Genomic DNA, 23593 nt, shown 5'->3' with positions numbered 1-23593 from the left:
CATGATGATATTATATCATCACCAGTGCAATTTCAGCCAAAATACACCTTTTAATGCAAATCAAAAGTTTCTGGAAAGGTAGTGGGGTATGACTGCTAACCAGCTAATTGCTAGCCTGTGTGGCTTGCTTTCAAAAGGCTGGATTAGATATAGCAAATCTTTATTTTCTCGCCAAGATGTTTTCTGATGCCTAGGATTGCTTGCCACTACCCATGTCAAGGCAAGGGTTTGAGAGAATATCGCTATCCTAGAAAACTCTGTGGTAACCAAGGTTACTTGGTATCAATAATTAAAATATATGGGCTGCTATCAATTAGTAAAATGTACTGACATTAACATGTAACTCCACTTTTGAAATTACATGCTTATCACACTGAAATAACACAGAGAAACAGATTAATGCAAAATCTTCAAGCCAAAGTCTTCTAACAATTATAGACACTGAAAAATGCGTAATGTTTTGTTTTTTTTGGTCATATCGCCCACCGCTACACACACACCTGTGACCAAAGTTTGGGAAGGTGAAAAAGTGAGAAATAAAGAGAAATAACATGAGAAAAGAACAGGCTGACATAATCATTAAAAGAAGGGGGATGAACTTTACCCTGAGCAAATCTCCCAGCTCGGCAGCAGAAAGCCAGTAAGAGCTCAATCGTTTGGGCGTTGGTTACAGATGCAACCATTCAGCGAAAGCTCATTTTGAAAGTAAAATGTGAAAATAACTGTAAATGTAGTATTTATTAAACAAGCAAGAGGTCATTCTGAATAATCTTTTTCTCAGTGTTTGAAAATAAGAAATGTCAGAGGTGACACACTAAAAATCTGATATTTATTAACAAGAACTCTAACGAAAGTGAAATCTAACCAATGACACCCTAAACTGATAAATATATGTTCCTTAGATAAATTCATGTTGCACCCTACATTGAAGACCGCACAAGTAGTTGCATCTTATTGTGCTTTTGGTTACTAGCAAGTAAGAGCAACCAAATCACCAGGAAATGGCAAAGCTCAGCTGCCATTTTAGATGGCAGGGAGATATATATGCACCATATTACACAGGCACATAGAGAAAGACTCAAAACAGTATGGAAGAAGTGAAGAGGGACAGAGAGAAAAGTTGTATAGAGGGGCACTGAGACGGAGTCATCATGGTATATGCAATATATAATATAGGGGTTTTCATAAGAGGTACAGAAGTGTAAAATATAGAGAGAAACCATATTGAATAGGTACAGAAGGGTGCTTTCCCCTGCTGAGGAAGAGATGCAGAGAGAGGGAGGGAGAGAGAGGAAGAGAAAGGGAAAGAAACACTCGTTAAGGTAGGAATACAGAGGGGTGTGGACAGAGGGGGGCAGACTCACCCTGCTGTAGAAGGGGTACAGAGCGGTACAGACAGAGGGGGATACAGACAGGTACAGACAGAGGGGTGCACACTCACCCTGTTGTAGAAGGGATACAGAGCGGTACAGACAGAGGAGGGTACAGACAGAGGGGTGCACACTCACCCTGTTGTAGAAGGGGTGCAGAGAGGTACAGACAGAGGGGGGTACAGACAGGTACAGACAGAGGGGTGCACACTCACCCTGTTGTAGAAGGGGTACAGAGCGGTACAGACAGAGGGGGGTACAGACAGAGGGGTGCACACTCACCCTGTTGTAGAAGGGGTGCAGAGAGGTACAGACAGAGGGGGGTACAGACAGGTACAGACAGAGGGGTGCACACTCAACCTGTTGTAGAAGGGGTACAGACAGGTACAGACAGAGGGGGGTACAGACAGGGGTGCACACTCACCCTGTTGTAGAAGGGGTGCAGAGAGGTACAGACAGAGGGGGATACAGACAGGTACAGACAGAGGGGTGCACACTCACCCTGTTGTAGAAGGGGTGCAGAGAGGTACAGACAGGGGTGCACACTCACCCTGTTGTAGAAGGGATACAGAGCGGTACAGACAGAGGGGGGTACAGACAGGTACAGACAGAGGGGTGCACACTCACCCTGTTGTAGAAGGGGTACAGAGCGGTACAGACAGAGGGGGGTACAGACAGAGGGGTGCACACTCACCCTGTTGTAGAAGGGGTACAGAGAGGTACAGACAGAGGGGGATACAGACAGGTACAGACAGAGGGGTGCACACTCAACCTGTTGTAGAAGGGGTACAGACAGGTACAGACAGAGGGGGGTACAGACAGGGGTGCACACTCACCCTGTTGTAGAAGGGGTGCAGAGAGGTACAGACAGAGGGGGGTACAGACAGGGCTGCACACTCACCCTGTTGTAGAAGGGGTGCTGGGGGCCGGTCATGCCGCTGTAATAGCTGCTGTGCGGCTGGGGGGACACCACGCCGGGGGGGTTGAAGGGGCCGGTGAAGGAGGCGGTGGGGGAGCAGGCCGACGAGTGCTGGCTGAAGACGGAGGGGGCACGGGGCGGGGCTTCCTGCAGGGGCAGCGTGGGATAGGGACCTCCAATGGTCACCTGCTCTCTGGCCGCACGCACATCTGAGGAGAGTAAGAAAATCTCCAGTAACCACTAAATTCTTCTAAGTTCGGAGTGTCGACAACTATTATTTTAATTTATGACATACAGGCCATACAATTTTATTAAAATGCACATAACCAAAAAACTCATAATGGTGTGAATAGTTGAAGTTTTGACAAAACCAGTTTTCATTGGCGTGGTCAAAACATCAACTGTTCACATGGAAACTTAAACGGTTCACCAGTCTTCATTGGCTTGCTTGAAACATCAACTCTAACTGTATAAACACCATTATTTGTTTTTTGAACAATTAAGGGAGTACAAGTCTTCATTTCTGAATCTTAATTTGTTCCTGTGACCCAGAACCTTGAGCAAGTCTTTTTGGTGTGACGTGTTTTTTCAAAATTGCAAGTAAAATTGCAATAAACGACGAGACTTCACCGGGGAGAGCAGAACCACAGAACCAGGCTGCCCGGGGGAACTCACCTGAGATGATCTCCCGGAGTTTGGGGTCCAGGTTGACGGTGCAGGGCAGGAAAGTCTTGATGTCGCGTGCTCCCAGGATGGGGGTCCGGGAGGAGAGGAAGACTTCAAAGCTGCGGACGTCCCCGTCGATCTCCAGCAGGGGCTCCACGTCTTTGGTGGTGGGGATGTTCTTCGAGATCCTGACGGTAAACGGTTGGCATTTAAACCAAAGCGCTGTACAATTGATGCTTCTCATTCACCCATTCATACACACACTCACACACCGACGGCGATTGGCTGCCATGCAAGGCACCGACCAGCTCGTCAGGAGCGTTTGGTGGTTAGGTGTCTTGCCCAGGGACATTTGACGCACCCAGGGCGGGATCGAACCGGTGACCCTCCGACTGCCAGACAACTGCACTTAATGCCTGAGCCAATTAAATAAAAAATTAAATAAAAATAATCATCTGATGATCAAATAGGCCCTGGTTCTTATCTTTGCTGTGCAGGTAGCAGTTGAAATTGTACCTCCCTCTAGGTTCTTTCTACTAAATAAGACCCCAAAGATACTATTCACTTGTCTAAATGTTTAAGAGCTGGAGAAGAAGGGGCAGAATTGAGCACGCACTGCTGAGCAGTTTTCCCAAGCCTGATTACAACATTGAATGGGCCGAAGGCTTTAAAATGATGCAGCCCCCATTGGTTCATAATACTGGCCAGGCAGCCATATCTGTAGGCACATCGATCCTAAGCATTGGTTTATTAGTTTAACGGTTCTTCTTATATTGTAAGCTTTGCACATGCAGATCCTCGGCAATCGAAACACGGGCCCAGATGCTGTGCTTCAATTGACCATAATGCAGTTCATCCTTTCAATAACAAGGGAATTGACCATGTTACTTTCTCACATGATTAGCATGGGGGCGGGGGGGTCGCTAAAATGTTGTGTAAGACACGTTGTGCAAGAAACAAACAAAAGACTCACTTTCCCACATTTAATACTCGCATGCTCTGATCACAGTGTGCTGGACTTACTGGATCTGCGCCCAGGAAGCCAACAACGTCAAAAACAATAACAAACACATCCAAACATTTCTGCTGCCAGTGCACTGTCAGTGACCTGGTATGTACTGTTAATTTTCTGCACCGCACAGGAGCAACGAGAGGCTACATCAGGACTCAAATCATAGCACCTCTTGCGAAACGGATAAAAACCTTTTAACGTGAACAGTGAAAAAGCTGCCTTTATCTTGCGGCTACAATGAATTAAGGAGCTGCTAATACTGTATGAAATTAACTTTGTCGCTCGATGCAGTAAAACATACAGAAGCTTTACAGATCACTAGATTTCACTGATATTCATTAAAAAAACGATTAATCTATCCAGTGTTAACTCCTTACCGTTATTATTTATCTTTAAGGTCAGGTGCTGAACTTACTTAAAATACGAAAAGCTTTAGACTTTAGCCAGACTGCAACACTGTCTTCAAAGTCACCCGGAATGCACTACTCAACCATACACAGCAACCATAACTGCATTTAAAATGGCCACAGATGGAAAAGAACAGATTTCTCCCACTATCGTTCCCATCGAAGCAACGGCAGGGCTTCACTTTTTAATCAGACGCATTCTGCGTCAGGCCTGTGTACAGTAACACTGTAAATTAGGTGGAGTGCTGTGCCTATATACATTTCTACAGGAGCCACGAGAGGACAAAATAACAGGGCAAAACTGATTTAATCAAGTGAAAGAGAATATCCTTTCGTAATGAAGCAAGAGAAAAGTGAGGCAGAAAAGCCTTCCCCCGAGTGTCCCTTTTTGTCTTTCCAACGTCAACTCTGGGGGCTGCCAAACCGTACTGTTACCAAGACCAGATATATGCTTTCGATTTTAAGCCGTGTTCTCTTATCGACTTTAAATCAGATTTTCGAAACACATTTCACCGTAATGATTTCTTCATATTGAATCACGTGCCATTTTTTTGTGTGTTTTGGATGAAGGCAAACTCCTGAATTCTGCGCATTTGCATTAGGCCAAAGCATAAAACCCATAATTGTCATTCGGTTCAAGGAAGCCAGCATTCTCCCTGTTATTCTCCCATGTAAACAGGGGGCGGGGGGGGGGAAAGCATGAAATAATGTAGAACAGACCATGGCAGACACAATCTGGGAGCCATAAAGCAGTCCCTGATGAGCAGATTCTGATTTGGGGGGATTCAGAGTTTCCCCGTTTGACCAAACTCATGCGTTTGAGTGAAACCACGACCCTCCAACAGCCAAGATCCTGGGCTGAACTCTTTTAACAGACACCAGTGGCTACGGTACTCAAGGAGTGAAATGCTGTGTGTTATTTAAAAAGGACCAGTAGTACAGAGCCCTATTTGCCATGTCCTTTGAAACTTTTTTCCACCATTGGATAACAGTGCAATGTATGGGAGAAGGTTAAATTTCAGTTAGATTTTCTTGGGAACCATGACAAAATAGGGACATATCAGATAATGAAATCATTCCTTCCCTGGTATTACTTATCATCTCCAGGCCTATTGGAGTGTAAGGCAAAGATGAGACTCTCTCAATTTCCATCTAAAGGCTGCTTAGCAGTCTGGCTCCAGCTAAGTGTCATTGCCTTCAGTTTTCCTTCATCTGTTCTTATAGAAGTGGTTTTGGGCCGTCCACTTTCTGAGTGCCATGTTTGAAATTTTACAACCAAGCCAGCAGCATCTTCTGTCGGTAATAACTGTGTTGTCCAACTCATTTCGAGGAGTCTAAAATTGTGAGTGGGCAGAAAATCCATATAATGGATCTGGAGAATTTTTGGTGGAAATCTGATAGCCTCCTCTGATAGTTTCCTTAAGTCTGCTGTCGTCATGTGCCAGAATTCAGAGCCAAATATGAGAAAAACACACTGATATATCGAGCTTCATAAATACATAGTGCTATACTGCCCCCGTTATACCGCCCCTCTCACCTACCACCAGCAATTCGTCATGTTCAGACATTGCCTGCAGGCAGTCTTAGCGTTTCTATATCACCCCCTGCTGCCCGCCATCTGCCAGCTTTCAGAGCTCGTTAAATGTATATAAATGAATTATTTAAAACCTTTTTATTCCACCAACAAAAAAACAAAATAAACAAAAAGGAAACCAGGACTCCCTTCAGAACATCAGGAGAATGTGCCCCTCCCTCACACAATACACCCCCTTTAATCTCTCATTTGGACTATTGTAATGTTTCGCTGGCCGGCCGACTTATTCAAATCCCTTACACTGGCACGCAAAGTTGCGAAGGGTATGGCCCCGTTCTATCTTCAGACAATGATTACTCCAAGCAAGCCAATCAGTGCTCTCCTTTCAGCAACTTCTCGCCAGCTGGCTGTGTCATCTCCTCAACCACCTGGCCAACGCTTCTCTGACCTCATCCCCTGATGGTGGAACGACCTTCCGCAATCAAGCAGGAAGACACATTCGCTGGCTGTCTGCTGCAAACGTCAAAAAAAGCTTTTCAGACTTTTTCAGACTACAGCTCGTTGTTTTTGTTTGAATCCTCCTCCTCCTTTATCTGGTTGATCTTGAGGTGGCACATATGACTTTGACAGCGGTACGTACGACACATAAATCGATATAAATGAGTTCAAATGTGTCAACATAATAATAAATAAATCAAATGTGTCAATCATGCTGAAGCCTAGGCTAGCATATTGAAGTTCTGCTGGAGGAACAGTGAAGCATTTCAGGGAAACAAAGAGGCTCTTTCCTGCCTTAGCCAACGACTAGCAAGTGTGCTAAAAATAGCAACCGGGACAGATCAGTAAAAGAAGCAGTGTTAAGGCTGGAAGGTTGAAGGGTCCAGAGAGGTTGCTTCAGAAAGTTCTAGAAGAAAGTCATGACAGCATAAAAAATGAGCCCAAAAACTAAAATCAAGATCGGAACTAGAGCTCTTCCAATTATTCTTTGATGACTGACTCATCCATAACACAATCATTTGTACAATATTACAATATGCAAAATATTTATTAGTGTATTGGCACAGAACTTTGCTGCAGGACTGCTCTTATGAGAAATTTGTCAATTGCCGTTCAATGCCAAGCCTCCATTATGTCTGCAATTAAGAGTGTGGGACACATTTTCAGCAAAGCTTAAGAGGCGACGTGTGCTCAGGAAACACTGCACTTCAAACTAATTCTGAAACGCTGAAATATGCCATCCCACAAGCGTGCCTTTTGTCTCGTGGGTAGAATACAACAATGGCAGTATAAAACAATCTTCAAATTTGCAGCTGGTTCTGCCCACGTAGACCTTTTCTGTTTAAAAACAGCAAATTAAATTATAATTCAAAGACTGGTTTGGGGGTAAAATTGTTTGAATAATAGGAAAGCGTCATACAGTAGTACTTGACATTTAGGCTTCAATACAAAGGGATGAGAAGTCCTGATTGGGTGGAGAACCTTAAATGTCATGGGCTTCAAGCTGGTCCTTTGTTTGTTATCCAGAAGTACACCGTTGCCTGATGATGGGTAATCACTCTGAAGCACGCCAGTCGTGATCAGGGCACCGGGGCTCAGAATGAACAAGGGAGACAAAACCGAAATTCAAGAGGTAGAAAAGCACATTTGAGACGATGACAAAGGCCAAACAGCTGGACCTCCTTCCTAATTGAGTTGTGCAACATGTGATAAGTTCTCCCCCAAGCTTGTTCCTGGAAGTCCAAATGAAAATGAAAATGGTGTGGTCAGCAATTCCTTTCGAAATTTATGAAGCGGCAGTCAGTATATACTTGTGGAGAGGATTTTTTCAGAGGAAGACATCTGTACTTGGAGAGATTTGGACGCATAGACTTCGCTCTCCAATTCCATTGCCTGTATGGAGTAGAACTGAAGGATGCTGGGAAAAATATGTGGTCCAAAACAATGTCAATGTTTAACTGCGCAAACAAATGCAGAGGTGCTGGGTGGCTCATTCGGTTAACGCAACATGTTGTGGTGCATGGATTTGCCTCACAAACTCCAATCTAATGCCAGTGTCAACCATGGCCGGTAGGGCCTATGCTCTATAAGGTGATGCTCTAACTGGCCAAGGTTAGGGGTCCCGCCCCCTGCTACTGCCCCTGCTGGTTGATTGGACGCTTGTGGACAGCTGAAGACACGTATAAAAGGAATTCCTCCAGATCTGCTCTTTGTGACCTTACTGGTGGCGTTAGCCTGTCGACTGGACATGAAATAAATTTTTTCTAGAGTCTCCTAGAGATGAAATTAACTTCAGGACCATGAACATTACAGAAATTGTCTGGTGTTCAAGGTAGCCACCAAACCATATAGTCGGTACAAGTGATGTAAATAGCTATATCAGACTGAAGAAGCGCACATTGTAATAGTTACAGCATAGTAGTAAACTCATTTTAATTAGAGCGATGGCATTGCCCCTTTGTACAGATGAGAAGGGGATGCGTTTCACCTCACCGGCCAAAAACATCAGCCACCAGGAGCCCAACAGAATGGCTGTCCGCCTGGGGAGTGTCTGTAATTATCAGCCCTGGAGTATGGTCATTGTAGTCTGTGCTAGAGCACATTTGTAATAATTAGCCCTGGAGTGTATCTGTCGTGGACAAGGCTGGAGAGGGTCTGTAATTATCTGCCTCTGGCAGCTATGGTCAGTGCAGGAATGCTCCTGTTATTACGAGCCTGGGAGCGCGGCCGTCACTGACACACTGGACCATGACTACTTAAAAGGAATTTCACCACAAAACAACATTTAGCTCATTTAACAGATGAAGGCGCAACTGATTCTCTTTGTGTGGCAGGCCAAAGCAATTTCTGTATAGAGATATCAGCAGTGAAAGCACACATTTTTGGAGAGGTATATATGCCATAATAATAACAATACACGTAATACACCTCTACCTCTACCCTTTTGATGAACTGCAGTGGGCGGGCAATTTGACAGACAGCTTTGAAGATGGACAGCTTCGCACCGAATTAGAGTTTAGCTACTTCGGAGAAGACGACGCGTTGTACTTTACGAACCAGTTCATTGGAAGCCTACCCAGTCATTGCAGTCCATAGAAAATCAGATACCTGGAGCACGCACAGTAGTTAGGGGCTGTATCTTTCACAAAGTTCTAGTTTTGCTTCTGTTTAGAAAAGACTGCTTCCAAGTAAAGGAGGACATTTTGTATATTTGTATGTATATTTACGTACTGCCTCATGGTCAGGACATCGTACGTCACGTGACAGCATGTTTGAAGAGGGGGGAAAAAAAAGCTCAACGAAAGTATTTGCCAAAGAGCAATCCCTTTTATGAAAGCAGTCGTTAGCGGCTTATTCGGATTTCTCATAAAAACCCCCCACCAACAAGGTTTAAAAAAACCTTTCATCTCAACCTATAATTATGGTTGAATGACAATAATTGTACTAATTAAACTAATCCAAATTGAACAGTGTCATCTTAACGCTTCAGTGCTTCAGAGAAAAGTCTCTCTCTTAATTTTCTGAAATTGCTTTCACGTACCATACTGATTTCAGATGTCATTAAAAGTCTAAGCAGCTGCCTTAAAAGCCATTCTTGGAATAAATACCAAGAACCAATTGTTCCAGAATGTACAAAGCAGTTATCCAGAGGTGTATCGAAATTATTAAATTTTTTATGTTTTAAGAAGAGTAGACAGGCTACACGTGTCTAGACAGCTGGAATGGAAAAAGAAAGGAACCTAAGCTTGTCTGAATTTGTTTTATTGTTTGGTTTTGCTAGAACATTCTGCTGGGTGGTGACGCATTCGCCAGCACAGGAAGGTGTTGCACACCCACACCATGCACTCAGTGTATCAGTGTCGCATTTGTGCATGTGTAACCACAGCGATTGGGTACACTGATACTAACTCTCGTCACTTCTGTTTCCTCCACTGTACCACCGAGTATCACATGACTGTGGTACAGTAAGAAATATTAACCCTTTCCAGTATTTTTTTGGGATGGTCTTTTAAAAGTGTTCTTCCAAAAGCACGTAAAAATCTGTATTCTCAGTTCTGTAATCTGTACGCTCAGTTTTGCAATCCGTGTGTATTAGGAAAATCAAGCATACGGATTCCTTAATGGAGCGTACACACTGCAAAACCGAGAGTTTGGATTTCCATGTTGAAATATTATTTTTTCCCCACCTAGGGTGTCTAGGGGGGTGGCGTACAAAAGCGTTCTTTCAAAAGTGTTCTTTCAGTGTTATAGAACTCAATTGCTTTCATTGCCAATGTTCAGTTAAAATTCTAATCATGTTTGTAATCTTACACCTAAACTATTTGAGTTTTTTTGGGAATGTTTTTTGGAATATTGGAATGGAACACTGCTCGCTCTCGACTGCCTGCCGGTAAAGCGTACTGGCAATAACATTTCGGCGAATTCCAGTACAGCCCTTGCACGTCTGCGTGTGGGCCGGACTCACCTCTCGTATATGGATTTGAGCGTGGCCTGGTCGGGGATTCCGTCCGTCTCCTCCAGGAAGAGGATGAGCCAGGACGTCCTGTAGGGCCACTGCTCCGTCAGGTTGATCCAGGACGCCAGGCGGTCCCAGTTAAAGGAGATCTGATTGGCTCTCAGAAGCCGGCCTGATGGAGAGGGGGCGGCAAGTCTCCATCAAACTAGAACAGCAGCCTAAAGGGCAACAGTGTCCCTGACAGTCATTTGTTCCTCATTGTTATCTCTTTCCATCCATGACTTAACCCGTCATGCTCAATAGCTCCTTCCATCCATGACTTAACCCGTTATGCTCAATAGCTCTTCCTCGTCTTCCTGGGCCCCATTTCAAAAAGCAGGTTTACAGAGTTACTGGGTAACTGCACTGAGTAAAACCCGGAACCCTCCAAAATCTGGAACATGGACTTAAGTAAAAAGAGTTGTTCTTGGTTTTACTCAGCGCAGTTATCTGGCTAACTCCATGATCCTGCTCTTAACTAAGTGACATATTGTTCAGCTAAATAACGGTAATGTAAGATATAGCTGCAAGTGACCGCCAATTCCTTGACATGTTCACCTCAGCAGTGTTAAAACATTCTGATGGTATACCACCAGACATAAGACTGCTTTTATAATGCTTATTAATAAGCTGTAGCTCATTAATATGCTTATTAATAGGGCGGCCTGTAGTGTAGTGGTTAAGGTACATGACTGGGAAACGCAAGGTTGGTGGTTCGATCCCTGGTGTAGCCACAATAAGATCCGCACAGCCGTTGGGCCCTTGAGCAAGGCCCTTAACCCTGCATTGCTCCAGGGGAGGATTGTCTCCTGCTTAGTCTAATCAACTGTACATGGCCCTGGATAAGAGCGTCTGCCAAATGCCAATAATGTAAATGTAATATAAGCTTATTATAAACTCCTATTGGATCAATCGCGTGCATGAGAACCAGGCCAGGCCTGCTCCACCACCATTAGCCCCCCCACGGGTGGTCACCTGTGACGGACACGATGTTGAGCAGCCTCCTCATGGTCTGGGGACTGATGTCACTGAACCAGTCTTCGGTGACCAGCAGCTTGGTCAGGTCGAACGACATCTGACGCGTGACCGTCCGCTGCATCTGCCTGCGGCGGTAGGTGTCCTGAGGGAGGGGGGGGCGATGGTTAGAGGACGCAGGTGCATTTGACCAATCAGCAATCATCCCAATTTCCGTCGCCTAGCATCCGTAGCAAAAGGCTCTAATGACGGTTCTAATGATAGTGCGGTTTACATGCTATTGGTTCCGACTGTGTGGAGTTTGAATGTTCTCTCCATGTCTCCGAGTCCTATCAGTTTAAAGACAAACCTTGACTACTTTACCTGCCATATAAATACGCTTTCTGTGACGGTTTATGTGCGCTTTATGTGCGTGTGTGTGTGTGTGTGTGTGTGTGTGCGCGTGTGCATTTTCACACATGCGCATGTGTGATGCATGTGCAGACTTCTTGTGCCGTTTTCTTCTCTAATTCTCGATCAATAAATGAAAACAAAAAACTGTGACTTACAGTACATTCAAACTATAATTAACCCCAGACATCGCCGTTTTGTATTTGTTCTGTCATTTTAATCTGTTCTCAGAACAGCCGGCCGAATCCTGTGTAGGGTGCTTCTCCACAGCTGAAAACAGCTTATTGGATTAAGTTCAGAAACAGTAGGAAATGTGCATGACGTTATGGGAGAGATGCAGAAAACACAATTGGGGGCAAGGGCTGCTGAATTATGACTTTGAAGACTTTAATGAGTAGCCTGCGAGTGACTATTACAGCTCAAACAAGCTGCACATGGGCATCGATTTTTGTAAGGAGACATAAATGAGAAAAATATTTGGTCACTGTATTATCGCATACAAGGAGTACAGACTCTTGGCCCACCCACTGTCCGAGAAGAGAGGACGGAAAATAAGAGGAGCAACGGAAACCTCACCCTTCGGGTGAGCGTGGTTTTGCTGCCGACCTTGGTGAGCTCGCCCAGGCTGTGCTGGGAAAGCTTCCTGTCCAGGTCTTCATGCCACCCTGGAGAGGGGAGCCGGGAGGAGGGGGAGCAAACAAAATGGAGGAAAGGAGTCAAAAAGGAGGAGAGAAACAATATGGTACTTCTGTCCCATCTAAACGGCCATTTCTGACTACATGAGTGAGAGTAGGCAAGAAAGATTGAAATAAGAAAGAAGTGATTAAGAATTATGGGGAGAGAAAAATAGAGAGTAAGAAAGAGTGGAGAGATAGATATAGATCCTATAGATACGCTGAGTGAGCACTTTATTAGGTAGTCCTGCGGGGGGAGTGTGGGGTGTAGAGAAAGAGAGGAAAATGAGGCTGGGAAATAGGGAGATTATGAAGAAATGGGGGGGAGAGTGAGAGAGAAGATCTGGGAGTAAGACAGCACCCTGGTGAAAAAACCAGCTATGACCAGCTTGAAATTTGCAACTACCAGCAGTTTCGAAACATAACTTGAGCTGGTCAAACCATCTCGAGTATGGAGCTGGTCTGAAGTGGTCAACCAGCTACAGTGCCAGTCGTTTCAAAACCTAGCTTGAGCTGTTTTTTTGCGGGCGGTACCCTCGGAGTTGCCGACGTCTCCATTGGCGGGGGCGGGGGCGGGCGCGCACATCTTCCTGGCGCTGCTGAGGCCTCGGCTGTTGAGGAAGACGGGCAGGTGCACGATGTTGCGCATGTAGTCGTGCCCGTTGATGTTGGAGTCGCGCAGCACGCTGTTCAGGTTCTGGTTGATGGCCTTGATGATGATGTGGGGGTCGCTGGCGAAGATGGAGATGAAGGGGCCCTTGGAGAACAGCACCCTCACCTGGACGGAGGTCAGAACGCACGTGCGGACATGAGACGCCAGGCGGACTCCAGGTGCGCTGGACACATCTGCAGCTTTTGATGCCTAATACTGTGCTTACTGGCGCAAATTTAAGGACAGAGCGGAAACTGGTTTGCAAAATTCATTCCAAATAACGTAAAAATCACAACATGATATTTGGACAACTTTCATTCAATTGTCTTCACAAAGTAATGTAAAAATCGCACTTGTTCGCCCTAAATATAACCAAGAATGAATTTGAAGTGTCAAACAAGATTCATTAGAGTATGAAAATTTAAAACAGGGAAAGTCCAGTGACACGCTCACTCAGAACTCTCACCCCTGACTTTTACAGTTACCACAATTAGGGCAAAAGTGAGACTTCCTTAACCCATCTCAGCTCCTTTGAATTTCTGCTACTGTTTATAAACTCTAACAGCTGCTTTGGCCATTTGCCAGAAAAGGAGCTTTTGTTTATTTCGCAAGAGTAATTCCTTCAGTTTCATTTCCCTGTTAGGGCACGGCATCACGTATCGTATCAAGGCTAGGCTTCAACATTTCAAGTTGGGAGAAATCTTTCAGAAAGCTTGAATTTTGCAATTATTTTCAAACGTCTAGACAAACAGCTTTAAATGTGAAGGAGACAGTTGACAATTAAACCGACAAAGGCACCATTCACTGGCTTCCAATAGACTCCCTCAGAAAGAACATTACATTAGTGCCAGGAAGTAAGGACACCAATTCAAAGGGGTCATTTTCCTCCAAGACGTACAGCTGGCTGGAGGAAATTCTATTAATCCCGCTGGAAAAATTCATTTTGAGTCTGAGGAGTAAATAAAAGCTGTTTATTTTACCATGCAACTTTTGTAATTAAACCAAAAACCCAAAGTTTGGTCTGCTTGCCACAAACGACAAGCTTCTTTTTTTGTGTGGCCTCTAATGTTACACAAGGATTCGGAGAAGCTGCTGTTGTTTTTCTTCTTGATAAGCAGCAGGTGGTACAAAGTTTGGACTCTACATGAACTATAGCTCCGTTACATTTTTTAGGATGAATCCACAGAAACACCCCAGGCTCCTTACATTTCAGCTGATGTAATCTTTTATCATGAATCATGTCACTTCGTTATTTTTGTTTCATATTGGGTTAGCGGCGAATAATTATATCACTACAACTTGATGCGTAACAAAGTTATTGTGACAACACTAATGGAAAACAAGTGAACTGGACATATGATGCACTAGACTAATTTGTTTGCTAGAGGTGATTTAGAGTAGATCCTAATTTGATTTATTGCAATGGAGAACGCTGTTGCGACATAAAGGCAGATGTCACAATTGCTGAGCTTTAAAAAGCAGTGAAACAAGCCACTTTTCAGCAGAATTCTGTTATTTGTGTGAGTAAGGTAGCCTAACAACTTTAGCTAGCTTCAAAATCCTAGATAAAAATTGTCTCAAACTAGGAGTAATTGGACAAATGAGGAGACCGTTTCTGAGCCGCCTCTGAGATCGTTCGATAATGAAAAAATGCACAGCTGGTGCCCTCAGTAGGTCTAATAAGTCTTGTTTGAGTCAAAAGCACCGTTTCATAACGTTACTCGTTAGCTAACGTAATGATTTAAGTGCGATTAATGCGCTTCAGTGGGGCATTATTACATGAAGTCAATGCACTACCACCATATTATATTAATAAAAAACCATTCAGTGCTGGCATGTCAGTGATGCGTCATAGTCAAGAACAACCACAAGCCAATGGAAAAATAAGATTAATTAATCGTATTAAATCCCGCGTCAACTACATTATGAACTAGCACTACAAAGATAGTCATGCTTTATAGTAAACACATCTGCAGAATTACAATTATAAAAATAAACAAAAGAAAGCAACATTTCAATCCTGTCTTTTTGCTACTCAGCACTTCAAATTAAATTTAAACAATTATTTAAAAACAAACAATGCTCTGATACAGGTCTTGTAAAACCTCTTCTTACTCTGCTGAAAGGACCCTATACATTTTATCTGGTGAACTGTTAAGGGTACAACCCAGCATTTTAGTGAATGTGACAGACGGTGGAGGGTCAGAAAGAGCTCACCGTGTCCAGCATCTGTAGGACTTTGTCCTGCTCGCACGAGTCCAAACCATCAATGATGACCGCTAAGCGGGTCTGGTTCTGGGTGAAACCGTCTATGGTCTTAGCCATCTTGGCCATCAGTTCCACCTCGCACTTCAGCACCTGGGGTAGAATAACACAGCATGGCATCACTTTCATTTAATCTAATTAAGCATTAATGTTTCGTATTAGCCCTGAGATGGACTGGCGACCTGTCCAGGGTGTATTCCTGCCTTTCGCCCAATGTATGCTGGGATAGGCTCCAGCCCCCCTGCGACCCTGATCAGGATAAGCGGGTTCAGATAATGGATGGATGGATGGATGTTTCGTATTATCAAATCGATTTCAAATGAGAATACATCCACTAGTAGAATGCAATGACAATGTTCACTGTGTAAATCATGAACACTATGCACAAAGGTAAGTGTGAATGCGGGTTTTCTTGTCTGTGTGTGCGGGTTTTCGTGTGTGTGTGCTGGTGTGAATATATGTGGGTGTTTTCATTTGTGATGTGTGTATCGACATGGCTCAGGCAGTAAGAGCAGTCGTCTAGCAGTCGGAGGGTTGCCGGTTCGATCCCCCGCCATCTAACCCCCAAATGCTCCTGCCGAGCTGGTCGGTGCCTTGCATGGCAGCCAATCGCCGTCGGTGTGTGAGTGTGTGTATGAATGGGTGAATGAGAAGCATCAACTGTACAGCGCTTTGGATAAAGGCGCTATATAAATGCCAACCATTTACCATTTACCATTTATCCCTCCTGAAAAAACAGCCCAAGCAAGGTTTTGAAACAGCTGGTAGCTGGTTGACTAGTTCAGACCAGCACTATACTCAACATGGTTTGACCAGCTCAAGCTATGTTTTGAAACAGCTGGTAGCTGGTTGACCAGTTCAGACCAGCTCCAAACTCAGCATGGTTTGACCAGCCCAAGCTACGTATTGAAACAGCTGGTAGCTGGTTGACCAGTTAGATCAGCTCTATACTCAACATGGTTTGACCAGCTCAAGATATGTGTTGAAACAGCTGGTAATTTCAAGCTGGTCATAGCCGGACTTTACGACAGGGATGTGTGTGGATGGAAGAGAGAACCCATTGACGCTGACCTTCATGAAGCCCTCGCTCTTGAGCTTGTGCATCTTGTTGGCGGCGCTGTGCAGTCTCTTCCTCTGAGAGTTGAGCACCGAGTCCAGCACCTGCCACCAGGTGCGGCAGTTGAGCAGCAGGGCCAGGCCAACCACGCTCGCCATGGCGATGAGCACGGCGTTCACCGTGCGGTTCTGCCCGTCCACCTTGAACACGGCCAGCAGAGTCATCCCCGTGATCAGGCAGCCCAGGATGAAGACGAAGATGACGAATGACGGAACGCAGCAAGTCTTCTTCCACTTCTTCTTCCCTGGAGAAAACAAAATGGACACCTTTGAGCTCAGCCAAGAGTCGACAAGGCGACTTCAAAATGGAGAAGGGTTCAGTCCGATTGACATCAACAACCAAAATGTCAAATTATGATCTAGATGGTAGTTGCAAGTTTCTCATTTCTAATTTTGAACTCTTCAAACTTTACATTGATACTGTATAGCTACACACAAACACACACACTGCTTCACACTATCAGTGGCCGTTGGGCTAATGGAAGAATTCAAATTGTATTTGCACAGCAAACACTTTTCACAATGTGCTTCACAAGAAAAGCCTGGCCTTTGAGCAAGCCTATGGATATAGTGGCAAGAAGAAACTCCCTGGTGTTTAGGATTAGGAAGAAACTATCAAGATTATTCTTCTGGTTGGCTCTGTGAGTTTTGCCAACCAACCAATGTCCATCAGTCAATAGTCGCGTCAATGAAATCAGTCGCGGTTACAGTAGGTGTCACCTAGACCTAAGAATTAGGTACAGTACCACTCCATCACACAGAACAGGAACCTGGGCTAGGTGACATTCCTGTCACCTGGGCCTAAGAATTAGTTACAGTGCCACTCCATCTCTACATACTGTATGGTGTCCTCTGGTCTAGACTACCTTGAGTGTCCTCTGTCTTGAAGACGCGGAAAAGCCTGGTGGCCATGAAGCCGAACTCTCGTTCGCAAGCGTCCGACAGCGTGGCGATCATCTCCGCCATGGAGGTCTCCCCCCCCACGCTGGAGAGGCGGTTATAATCCGTGAACAGGAACCTGGGCGAAGACGAGGGCGAAAGCGGAGGTCACCAGGGAGAGCATACAGTACAGGGCATTCATTCACTCATTACATTACATTACATTACATTACGTTACATTTATTTAGCAGACGCTTTTATCCGAAGCGGCGTACAGTAACTGCATAACGAAGGTCGTTAGAACAAATATGAAACAGTTTGGTAGAATTTGCAAGTATTAGCTGTCTCCAGATGTGAACATCAACTCGAGTTCATGTGGAAAATATAGGCCGAGTCATTGAATTAAGTGTTAATGACAGACCTTTTCTGCTTTTATTAAAAGCAAAAAAAGCCAAATAAAACCAAAATAAGACCGGAGGGAAAACAGGCTGAGAAGAACCATAGCCAGGTTCTAGGGATTGCGGTGGATTGCCAAATGTGTGGTGCCTTTGAAGTCAGGGTTTAGGAATCGTGGATTTGGCGTTTTTGATTCTGGATGTTTCCCAATGGTGAGAGTGCAGGTGCAAGAGGTCTGCTTTTTTCAGGATAGAGGGGGAACATAATTACTGGGTGGCCAGAGTCTGGTTCAATGCAGGGGTGGGATGTGGGTGGGGCATAATTACTTGACAGACAGGGTCTGATTAGATGGTGGTGGTGGGATGTGGGCGGGGCATGGTTACCTGACAGACAGGGTCCGGTTGTATGGTGGTGGTGGGATGTGGGCGGGGCATGGTTACCTGACAGACAGGGTCCAGTTGTATGGTGGTGGTGGGATGAGGGTGGGGCATTTTTACCTGACAGGCAGGGCCCGGGTGGTCTGCTCTGGAAGCTCCGGCGGGTTGACAAACATCAGTTTGAGCAGCAGCTCGAGGTACCCAATGTGACGAGCCAGGCGAGTACTCAGGACCCAAGCCCAGTTCCAGCTCTCTCCCTCCCGCCGACTGCCAAAGTACACCACCACTGCAGAGAAACAGTTTTAAACCATGTCATTTTCTCATTCTTTGGGAATAACTAGCCAATCATTCAGCAACACATGACATTTTAAGCTCTTTAAGCCTTTTTAGTGCAAGGTGTTCAATGTTTTTTTCAGATGTCAGTGTTCGAGATTCGAACATCAGCATTAGTGTTCAATTAAGAACATGCCATTCACATATTTGCAATCTTACACCTTAAAGAGTTCAATTACAGCAAAAAATAAAACAACAAAATTACAGCAGCTTATACAGCTTGTATTAATATTTTAACCAACAGCGACGTCGTTGTTATGTCTGATAGACAGTGCAACACTGTCCTCTAGTGTACAAAGTGAATAACTTCCTCTCTACACTGGAATACTTGCTGTCCCAGACAATTTGGTTATTTTACAACACAGAACTCCAGCTGTATTGGGAATATGTTTTTAATATATATTTTAAATTCCAGTCCCTGCTAGGATCCACACAGCTACGAAAACTCTGCTACAGGCCTGGGGCTTGGGGGTCCGGAGCCTGGGGTCCGGGGCCCTTACCGAAGAAGACGTAGAGCAGGGCCAGCAGGCTGAGGGACACGGCGATGGCCAGCTTGGGGTCCACGGTGAAGCCCAGCACCAGGGCCACAGAGCCACACAGCAGCAGAGACAGGAACACCACCAGCCAGGAGAACTGGAACAGAGGCTCCACCTGCTGCCCCGCGAACGTCTTCATCTCGTCTGCGCGGAAGGGGTCAAATCATGACATTACCAAAGTGCCAACACTCATACAGTATGAACCAAGCATAGGCAGAGTACTACGTAGGAAGCACAGTCACAGGGGGGCATGTAGCGTAGTGGTTAAGGTAAATGACTGGGAGCCGCAAGGTCGGCGGTTCGATCCCCGGTGTAGCCGCAATAAGATCCGCACAGCCGTTGGGCCCTTGAGCAAGGCCCTTAACCCTGCATTGCTCCAGGGGAGGATTGTCTCCTGCTTAGTCTAATCAACTGTACATGGCCCTGGATAAGAGCGTCTGCCAAATGCCACTAATGTAATGTAATGTAATGTAATGTAATGTAATGGTGTGGGGCAGGGATACTCAATCTTATCCAGAAAGGGCCAATGTGGGTACAGGCTTTTGTTCCAAACAAGCTATTAGGTTAGTAGGACCTGATTCAACTAATCAACCTTTAGAGCCTTTGCTAAGGACTTCCATTAGTAGAAGTGTGTAACGTTTAACTGCTTTGTTGGAATAAAAGCCTACACCCACACACCCCCTTTCGCAGTAAGACATGAGTCCCTGGTGTAGAGTTTGGCATTATCTGTTATTTGATGGTGGCCTGCCCAACCCTGTTCCTGGAGATCTACGGTCCTGTAGGTTTTCACTCCAACCATAACAAAGCACATCTCAGCTAGAGTTAAGTGTTGAAATAAAAACCCACAGGTTGGTAGATCTCCAGGAACAGGGCTGGGCTGCTCTGGTGTAGAGGAAGTTACAAGATAAATGTAGTACAGTGTTTCTCAACTCCAGTCCATAGTCCAGTACAACACGTTTTAGTTGTAACCAGGAACTCACACACCTGATTCAACTAATAAAGGGCATTTTTGGTGGTTCAGCCATTAAATCAGGTGTGTGAGTTCCTGGTTACAACAAAAACCTTCTGGCAAGTGGGTCCCGAGGACTGGATTTGAGAAATACTGGTCTAGTGGGCGTTGTCAAGATGAAGGAATAACAATTGACTGAAGGAATAACAGTTGCACTCTAGAAGAAGCTCAGAAGAGGTAGTAAAGACATAGTAAATTGATGCACTGACAGCCCCAGTGTAGCAGCCCCAGTAAAGATGGAGGAGAGGACACAGGTGTAGAAGGGGTGTAGGCGCAGGAGGAGCAGGACGGGGCTGACTTACCCTCCAGTTTCTTGAGCAGGAAGGACTTGCCGCTGCCCCACTGGGCGTACAGGCCCACGCAGATGGGCGGCTGCATGGTGGGCTCACTCAAAATGTCTGCCAGCGCACTGCTGTACAGGTCATACCCCAGCATGTCCCCGTCCGACTCCGTGGGGGACAGGTGCCCTGGGACACACACACACACACACACACACACACACACACAGGGTGAGGTCACACACACCCAATCTCCATCAGGACATGGCGTATGTGAAGATCCAGGCTTGCCTGTGATACACCGGGGCTGTTCAACTGGTGCCCCGCCAGTGACAAGCTTTTGGCCCTTTGATGATTAATGGGGGAAAAAGGCACTTTTCCCCAGCATTCAATAATTTTGTGGCTATGTCCAGTCTGCAATCTGCACAGTGTTAGCATACCGCCCAATTCAGCAAAATGTATTTAAGTACACTGCAAGACTCCGGCCATTACCAAAATTAGTGTGTATTTTTAGGAAATTGCTAATTTGCATTGTGTGAAAAATGAGTTTCTTGGTCCCCATAGCAACCCAAAATACACAAATACAACTCAAAGGTGCAGTGACCATAATTACAAATGGTTCTGCTGCCCACAGAAATGATTGTTATTAAATTAAAAAAAGTTCTTATAATATTGTTTTTTTAAATATTTTAAGCTCTGCAATTTTATACTTATATGCTACTTATGCAATCTTTCAACCAAAAGTATTTTTTATTTTTTTTTATCCCCCCACTGGTCAATGTCTTCAACAGAACTGGCCTTGTAACAGGGCAATTTCAGCTGCGATGACTAGGTTGGGCCTCTGCCACTGACCCCTCAAACTGTAGCAATTACTGCAGCAATTTGCGCTACTTCCCGAAACTCCTACAGTAAACACCAGCTGTAAAAACAGACAAAGACACAACGAACTAGGAAACAGAGTCCCTGGACAAGGGTCTCAGCCAAGCACTAAATTAAAGAACTGGAAGAACTGGAGGGGAAAAGGTTAGGGCCCAGAATGTGGTCAGGAGGGGAGAAAGAGACAGAGAGAAAGAAACAGAGAGAGAGAGAGACAGAGACATATAGAGGCAGAGAGACATAGAGAGACAGATAGAGATAGAGGGAGAGAGACATAGAGAGAAAGACAGAGAGAGAGGGGGGACGTGAACTGAAGATTGGAGGGGCAGAGAGATATTATACCAAACCTCTTTCTTGAACCTTCAAAAAATAAAACAAAAACAATAATGAAGGGGATTTGTAAAACATATGGCAGGGTCCATTCTTCTCTGGTGGAGGTTTTTGTTTTAGCCCAACACTAACACACCTGATTCTACTTATCAAGGTCTCCATTGAACTCCACACCGGCCCTGTTTCCGATTAGATTGGACACCACTGCTATACGGTCTTCTATTATATGAATGTCATTACCCCAGGGTTATCCAGTTGGCCAAACATATCATCAACATTATCGTTTTTAATAGACTCGGGGAGAGGGCTCACTTGCTCCAAAGATCTGTGTGAGGATGCTCTTCTGGTGGCTGCAGTCGATGTTGTAGGGCGTCTCCCCGGCCTTGTTGGGCCGGTAAAGGAGCCGCCCGTCTTTAGGGTTTCTCAGGAGGAGCTCGGCCAGCTTGCGGCTCCGCCCGCGAATGGCAATGTGGAGCGGCGTGTCCCCTTTCTGCCCAGGAGGAAAACCACGCCACAAACAGGACAGATGTACCCGCGTTCTCTCTGCTACTCTCTCCTTCATTACCAGACAATATCATTCCACGTGACTGTCAGAATCTGTGCCATTATACACAGCCTAGTAACCTACATTTTAAACCCATTATAAACTTAGGCATGTTCCATGAAATTGGCAGGATGCTACGGTGAAGCTCTCGGAAACAATGGAATCATTTATTTAATAATACTTTGATTCATTTTCGTATGTACTGGGCTCAAACCTGGCTTCTCATTCTTAAAAAAGGTGGGAAAAGAATTGAGGCTCATGAATGTGAAAATCTGTGCCATTATACACAGCCTAGTAAGCTACATGTTTGAGCCCATTATAAATGTATCACGTTAAAGTATCTTCCAGGATGAAACTGGCAGGATGCTAAGGTATAACTCCCTTAAACAATGGTTTAATTTGCTTAAAGGTACAATAGGTAAGATTCATGTGTTAAAACATTGACCATTGTAAATCCCTACCTATCATTGAAAAAGGCTCACTGACATGTTGACTCACCCTCTGCCTGTGTTTATAGTCCAAAAGTTTAAAAATATAGGCTACAGTTGACGCACCGACACTCTGGACCAAAACATAGTACAGCTGTACCATAATTCAAGCTCTTTGGTTGAAAATTGGTTCTAACTGCCACAGCCAATGGCGTTTCAATGTCAGCGTGTTCACAGACAAGGGGGAGGGACAAACAGTGTTGTGGTTTTAGGGTGTTGTTTGTTGCTGCAATTCCTCTCTTGACTGTTAGGAGTCTGAAATTACCTACTGTACCTTTAATAATGGATTCATTCAATTTAGTAAATAATGGATTCATTTCCTTATGTACTGGGTTTAAACCCAGCTTCTCTTTCATAAACATGGCAAAATAAGTAAGGCTTATACAATATTGTCAAGTATGTAAACCAGTCCTATGCTGTAAGTTCAGCAAGGAGTCACATGCTCTGTACCTTGTCTACAGCAGACACCTTAGCCCCTTTATCCAGGAGCAGCTCCACAATGTCAATGTTCCTCATCTTGGTCGCCTTGATAAGGGGAGACTCTCCGTCCTGGAAGTGGCGGAAAAGAAAAACAGAGATGAGACAGGGTCAGCGTGGTCAGGCAAGGGTCAGACAGGGGTCAGACAGGGGTCAGACAGGGGTCAGCTGGAGCGTGCACACACTGTGTTCAGTAACAGTTGTGCTACTAGTGCCAGACTCCAGGTTAGGCTTCACGTGAACTCAGCTGATACATGCTTGCGGGCTGGAGGTACCAAGTTTCCATGAATTCACGCTCCTTTGTTTTTCAATTTTGTACATTTACATTATGTACATGCTTAAAGACACCTTTAGTCTTTATCCAGAAGACATGGGACTTGGAATAAGTCAGCTGTCAGGAAGTTATATTGAATACATTGTAGCTGCCTTCAGCATTCAGTTGATTATAGAGCAGGTAAATTCCCTGAAGTACAGTAAATGGGGGAAACTGTACTTTATTAACATCAGATGAGACTATATCTCAGCATGGTGCAGGTGTGGTGCAGTCAGTAACAATATGACCACAGTGCCTGTATCACCTTGGTTGCAGGTCCCAGGT

General features: G+C 44.9%; 1 protein-coding gene across 6 annotated transcripts in view; it reads right to left on the bottom strand.

The window, feature by feature from the left end:
- The window catches only part of kidins220b (kinase D-interacting substrate 220b), a 45641-nt gene that overhangs the window by 12933 nt on the left and 9115 nt on the right, over positions 1–23593 (bottom strand). For all 6 annotated transcript variants that reach the window (XM_061241722.1, XM_061241721.1, XM_061241723.1 and 3 more), the window contains exons 11-24: positions 22969–23067; positions 21799–21976; positions 20305–20469; positions 18958–19137; positions 18245–18410; positions 17339–17490; positions 16428–16717; positions 15309–15449; positions 12974–13217; positions 12342–12430; positions 11376–11520; positions 10371–10533; positions 2965–3143; positions 2272–2498 (exon numbers count right to left, since the gene is read on the bottom strand). In XM_061241722.1, coding sequence (XP_061097706.1) covers positions 2272–2498; positions 2965–3143; positions 10371–10533; positions 11376–11520; positions 12342–12430; positions 12974–13217; positions 15309–15449; positions 16428–16717; positions 17339–17490; positions 18245–18410; positions 18958–19137; positions 20305–20469; positions 21799–21976; positions 22969–23067 — 2418 coding nt within the window. The remainder of the gene's footprint in view (positions 1–2271; positions 2499–2964; positions 3144–10370; positions 10534–11375; positions 11521–12341; positions 12431–12973; positions 13218–15308; positions 15450–16427; positions 16718–17338; positions 17491–18244; positions 18411–18957; positions 19138–20304; positions 20470–21798; positions 21977–22968; positions 23068–23593) is intronic.

Source organism: Conger conger, chromosome 5, assembly GCF_963514075.1.
Source record: "Conger conger chromosome 5, fConCon1.1, whole genome shotgun sequence".
Lineage (NCBI taxonomy): Eukaryota > Metazoa > Chordata > Actinopteri > Anguilliformes > Congridae > Conger > Conger conger.
Note: the sequence above shows the minus strand (reverse complement) of the source record. Positions and strands in the feature narration are given on the sequence as shown.